At 43.0% G+C, this 6300-nt stretch overlaps 1 protein-coding gene across 1 annotated transcript; it reads left to right on the top strand.

The window, feature by feature from the left end:
• Positions 1-14: 14 nt before the first annotated feature.
• On the top strand, positions 15-6300 carry LRRC57 (leucine rich repeat containing 57). The gene is made up of 6 exons (XM_003314653.6): positions 15-102; positions 339-444; positions 551-689; positions 1266-1534; positions 3539-3724; positions 4694-6300. Exons 2-6 carry the CDS (start codon positions 361-363, stop codon positions 4733-4735), a joined length of 720 nt encoding a protein of 239 aa, XP_003314701.1. The 5' UTR covers positions 15-102; positions 339-360; the 3' UTR covers positions 4736-6300.

Below are 6300 nucleotides of genomic sequence, written 5' to 3'. Positions count from 1 at the left end.
CACAGGGCGTTCCCGCCCGGGACTAAGCCGGGGAGCGCATCCCGGCTACTGCGGGTCCTGGGTCTTCACCTGCGGAGCCTTTCGGCAGCTGAGCGGTGGGAGGCGAGTCCGGGGCTCCCTGATCTTCCGTAGGCTCCCAGAGGCGCCTGGCCTCCGCAGAGCTGCAAAGGCTGCAGGGCTTGGTGGTCGGGCTGTGTGTTCTTCCGTTTCTTCCTTGTCGCTCTTGGGTCGGGCCCCAGGAGCCAGGGATCGGCGGGAGTTGAGAGCTGGGGCAGGAGCCCCAGCCGGGAGGCCGACCGGGTGGACTGGGCGGTGACAGCAGCGCTTCCTTCCCGTAGGGACCTGAGCCGCGGCGCTAGGATGGGAAACAGTGCGCTCCGCGCTCATGTGGAAACGGCGCAGAAAACTGGTGTCTTTCAGCTTAAGGACCGAGGGCTGACCGAGGTGAGACTGGGAGGGACACGACCAGGGAACTTAAAGGGAGAGGGACGGCGGGGGCGGCGAACTTAGTCGGTGCGGGATTCCCCACGCTGTGAACTCCTTTCTCCAGTTCCCCGCAGACTTGCAGAAGCTGACGAGCAATCTCAGGACAATCGACTTGTCCAACAACAAGATCGAAAGCCTACCGCCTTTGCTGATAGGAAAGTTCACTCTGCTGAAGAGCCTCTCCCTGAACAACAACAAACTGAGTATGGCTCTTGCCAGGGAGGCTTTTGCTAGTGATCAGCTGTTACCAGGGGTGGTTTTCTCTTACAAGCTGATTTTTGTTTTTGTTATGAAACCGTGCAGGAGGGCTCAAGTTGCGAATGCCGGAATCCTTGAAGCCTTCTTTCTACTTCTTGTAATTACATCTAAAATAAGCCTTATAATGATTGGGTGTTATAATGATTGTTACTGGGTTAATTTGGACTTGAAAGAGAAGAACATTTTGGGGATGTAATGTAAACAAAGCTACCTAACTTGGAATGGGGGATGGATGAGAAGGGGAGGATCTTCCAAATATCACAAAATTGCTGTCGGATTGTGCCTTGGGCCCCTTTACAAAAGGAGCCCATTATACACACAAATGCTCTCCGGCATTTTGATGGCACCCTCACCTTCTAAAGACTATGTTGGTAAAATGCAATATCTAAAAATGGCACATGTGGGAGTTTTACATATATTAACAAGAGGCGAAGCAGGCTGCCATATAGTCTTTATAAACTTCATCAAAGTTGTTTTCAGCTCTATCAGATTCAGGTTTTAAAAAAATTTTTCTTTGCCAGCTGTTCTGCCTGATGAGATATGCAATCTGAAAAAACTAGAGACGCTAAGCCTAAACAACAATCACCTTAGAGAGCTGCCGTCTACCTTTGGGCAACTCTCTGCCCTCAAGACCCTGAGCCTCTCTGGGAACCAACTGGGAGCATTACCTCCCCAACTTTGTAGCCTACGGCACCTAGATGTGATGGATCTCTCTAAGAACCAGATTCGAAGTATACCTGACTCAGTGGGAGAGCTGCAAGTCATCGAACTCAACCTCAACCAGAATCAGGTCTAGAGCTTTAAGGTTTTTTTTCCTACAGCATATGTGTGGCTTTAAGGTCTCCTGATACCTGTTAACCTCTTGTTTCCTAAACTGCCATCATAGAGCTAAGTATCAGAGGCTAAATGAGAGGTTTCTTCTATAGGCTGAACTAATTTCAAGGCCCAAAGTGCCATGGAATTAGTTGAGACACTGGATGTGTTAGTTGTGTAGGTGTTTTGGGGAGGGTGGGGTAGGTAACAGGGAGAGATCATTTCAAAAGTTAAACTACTGTCTCACAAATCTTGAAGAATTCTTCAGATCCTCCTCAAATATATGCCCCTAACCAGCTAGCCAGGAGCTATGTCAGGGATATAATGTGGAAATGAGGCCTAAACTGAGGTTCTCAGAGTCGGGCGTCAGAGGTAATTCAGTTTTGTTTTTCCTTTTGTGTGGGGTTTTGACATCTTTGTTACAAAGTGTGTCTCCTTTTGCTGAAGAATATTAAGTGATAGGCTTTCTGCAGATAGCCCATTTCACTGTTGTACAGCTTTAATTATAATATTTGGAATTTGTTTCCATTACTTTGGAAGCTTTTCAATTAATATTTATTTGTCTGGAAAACCAATCCAAAGATTCTTGTCTAGGCATGAAGGCACAAGTGATGAAATATTAAACACTGTGAGACTGGATGGCCTTTAGTTTTCTAGTGTCTGTATTTCTAGATCTGCATGGTCCATTAAAGTAGCCAGAAGCTGCATGTGGTTATTACTTTTCTAGATTGTAGTGATTTTACATCATGATGAAATTCAGTCTGTCTTTGAGGAATTGGCCTCATGTTTTTTTACCTTAAGTGGATATTCTTGTATGTTGTAGAGCTTCTTGGGGGAAAAAAAAAAACTGAATCAATTAAGCAGCAAGTATTAGTTGAGGATTTGCTCCACATTCACCTCTGCCAGTACCTTTATTCAGTGGTTCTCTAAGTTTAGTATGCATCAGAATTAACCAGAAAAGCTTGTTTAAAGAGATCACTAGCCCCCTACCCTCAGTGTGTCTGATCCAGTAGGTCTGGGATGAGGTCTGAGAACTTGCATTGCTAGTTATTGAACTTATTAAAGTTCCCATGATTTCTAATAAGTGATGATCTGAGATGATACTGGGCAGAATCAAATAATTTGGTGACTTTTAGTATTTAAATGGCAAAAGGGGTGAGTCAAAGACAATTGCTTGGTATTGAGCTTGAGGGCCTAAAGGAACAGTAGTGCTATTGAGAATGGACATGCTGAGTTGTCTGTGGTGAATCTTGTAAATGGAAATATCTTACTGAAAGTTGGAAACATGGGAGCAGAATAGAGGTAAGAGTATAGATACAGATCTTGAGGTCATAACAAAAGTGATGGACTTTAATGAATGAGCTTTCTAGAAAAAGTTTAGAGAGAAGATGACATATGAAGTATTAGGGACAGCTACTTGAAAAATGCCCATAAAAACAAGAGAAGTAAGGAATAATCCAAAAGATAGGAAGAAAAACCAAAAAGGACAAAAATAAGGGGTTTTAAGGAAGGGATAGATAGTACAGTTAAATGCAATAGGGACTGAGGACAATGGATCCTTGAATTTGGTAGTAAAGTGGTCAGTATCTATGTACACATAAAACATTGGCAGTAAATGTACCAAAATGTTTATGGTGGTTATTTCTGGGTGGTGGATTCCAGGTAAACTTTTTTCTTTAAACCTGTGATTCTCAAATTTTCTATAATGAACATACAGTGCTTTTATCATCAGAAAATTTTGTTCCCAAAAAGCCACGGGTGACCTTCATAAAAGAATTTTTTTTTAAGTGGGGGCGTAGTAACAGAAGCTAGATAACAGAGGCTTCTGGAGTGAGTAGGCAGTGAGAAAATGGAGGTGGTAAAAGAGGGGAAAACTAGAACAAATAGTCAAGTAAAGATTTTTGTTTTGTTTCAATGTACTAAAAGTAACCAGTATAGTGCTTATACTTTTTCCTGTTATTCTTTTGTGGTTTTTCAATAGATATCTCAGATCTCAGTGAAGATATCTTGCTGTCCACGCCTTAAAATTCTTCGCCTGGAAGAGAATTGTCTTGAGCTCAGCATGCTTCCCCAGAGCATCCTCAGTGATTCCCAGATCTGTCTGCTTGCTGTGGAAGGCAATCTTTTTGAAATAAAGAAACTTCGAGAACTGGAAGGCTATGATAAGGTATGAATTAATGTACTTCTGCATTTCTAGTCACTACCCCAGAGAAGACAGTGGTGAAGTAATCCACAGAAATGTTTAAAAAGCTCATGTCAACAGGATTTGTTTTTCCCCATTTTGGAAGTAGATTCAAAGCATTGGCTGAATGGTATTGTACCAAGATGACTTTTTCTCTATAGACAGCTTATTGTAAAGCATCTTTGTCTTCATCTTTGTCTTTTGATATATATATATATATATATATATATATAGTGTGTGTGTGTGTATGTGTGTGTGTGTGAGAGACAGGGTCTCACTCTGTCACCCAGGCTGGAGTGCAGTGGCGCAATCTCAGCTCACTGGCGCAGCCTTCACCTCCTGGGCTCAAGCGATTCTCATCCCTCAGCCCCCCTAGTAGCTGGGATCACAGTCGTGTGTCAGTATGCCTTGCTAATTTTTGCAGAGATGGGGTTTTGCCTTGTTCGCCAAGCTGGTCTCAAACTCCTGGGCTGAAGTGATCTGCCCGCCGCAGCCTCCCAAGGTGCTGGGATTACAGGTGTAAGCCACCACGCCCGGCCCTATGTGCTTTATTTATTTTTTTTTTTGGAGGCAAGGTCTCGCTCTGTCACCTGGCTGGAGTGCAGTGGCAGGATCTCAGCTCAAGTGATCCTCCCATCTCAACATCCTGATTAGCTGAGACTACAAGCGCTACCATGCCTCATTTTTCTATTTGTGGTAGATTGCTGAGGCTGGTCTGAAACTCCTAGGCTCAAGCGATCCACCTACCTTGGCCTCCCAAAGTGTTGAGATTGCAAGTGTGAGCCTCTGCACCTGGCCAAAACTATGTAATTCATTTTGCATTTACAGCAGTTATATTTTGTAGGAAATGAAAAACCACATGCAATAAAAACCAAAATGAAAAAAAAAATAGTTAGGCTTATATTTATTTACTCATGCCAAAATACCCCTTATGTATTCTTTCATGTTTTTTAGTACATGGAGAGGTTCACAGCCACCAAGAAGAAGTTTGCGTGAAGTTCTCCAGGACTATGGAAACCTTACAGGATACTGACTTAGAACCTCTGTTGGAATGTGGCTCAGTCAAAGCCTCCTGTTGTTGTTAGGGGTATCTACAGTAAGGAGATGATACTTCAGGAGATTATATTTCACTCAATGATCTTTTCTCATTTCAGGGCTCTTCTCAAATAAGCTAAAAGAAAAAGGATCAGGAGACAGGAAAAGTCTTCCGTTTTGAGTCATGAGTAGGGCAATAGACAAGGTTCTCTTCAAAACCATCATTAGTTTGGCTTTAAGAAACCAGTAGCTAGCTGCTATTTATATGGTGAGGGGGTGCTGCCTGGTAACAGAATAGCTGCACACCACAGCTTGAGATTTTGTTTAGTTTCACTGTGTGAGCTTTCATAAAGTCTGTTGCCATTCCATCTCTGTGTTAACACTTCATATTTTTATGAAATTCAGATAATTTGTGAGAGGCTGGCATGGATCTAAGGATTTATTATTTTTATTCTAGTCCATCAGTTCAGTCGCAGTTTTTATACTAGGACTTTAGGATGTACATAAATGTGTGACTGTTTGTCTTGATTAAAAGTGCACTTTGGCCTGGGCATGGTGGCTCATGCCTATAATCCCAGCACTTTGGGAGGCCAAGGCGGGTGGCTCACTTGAGGCCAGGAGTTCAAGACTAGCGTGGCCAACATGAGGAAACCCTGTCTCTACTAAAAATACAAAAATTAGCTGGGTGTGTTGGTGCATGCTTATAATCCCAGCTACTTGGGAGGCTGAGGCAGGTGAATCGCTTGAACCCAGGAGGTGGAGGTTGCAGTGAGCCGAGATTATGCCACTGTACTCCAGTGTGGGTGACAGAGTGAGACTCTGTCTCAAATTAAAAAAATAAAAAATAATTTTTTTTTTTTAAAGTACGCTTTGTTGGCTGGGCACGGCGACTCACGCCTGTAATCCCAGCACATTGGGAGGCCAAGGCAGGCAGATCACGAGGTTAGGAGTTCGAGACCAGCCTGGCCAACATGGTGAAACCCTGTCTCTACTGAAAATACAAAAATTAGCTGGGCGTGGTGGTGGGTACCTGTAATCCCAGCTACTTGGGAGGCTGAGGCAGGAGAATTGCTTGAACCCAGGAGGCAGAGGTTGCAGTGAGCCGAGATCATGCCATTACACTCTGACTCTGGGCAACAGAGCAAGACTCTGTCTCGGGGGAAACAAAAAAAAAGTGTGCTTTGTCAAGAGAAGCACCAGCAGACCTCTAAGAACTGCTCTCTAAGGCTGCGGTAGCAAATTATTTACTATTGCAGGTGCCTTATTGGTAGAGGGCTCTGAAGAGCCAAAACTGTATATGCAACACTTGTAAGATAAAAGGGACTTTATCTTGAAGTCAAGATTTTCTTGAAGATTTGTTAGAAATAATGTCTTATTTCTGGTAACATTTCCCTTTTTGTATTTATAACTCTACTAACCAAATTACCTATCAATAAACCATTACTATAATATTTTAAAACAACTTATGTTTATCAAGCTTACTCTCTGAGTGACAGAATATACTAAATAAAGAATTTTTTAATGAA

The sequence above is a fragment of the Pan troglodytes genome, chromosome 16 (assembly GCF_028858775.2).
Source record: "Pan troglodytes isolate AG18354 chromosome 16, NHGRI_mPanTro3-v2.0_pri, whole genome shotgun sequence".
NCBI classification, from domain to species: Eukaryota; Metazoa; Chordata; class Mammalia; order Primates; family Hominidae; genus Pan; species Pan troglodytes.
Note: the sequence above shows the minus strand (reverse complement) of the source record. Positions and strands in the feature narration are given on the sequence as shown.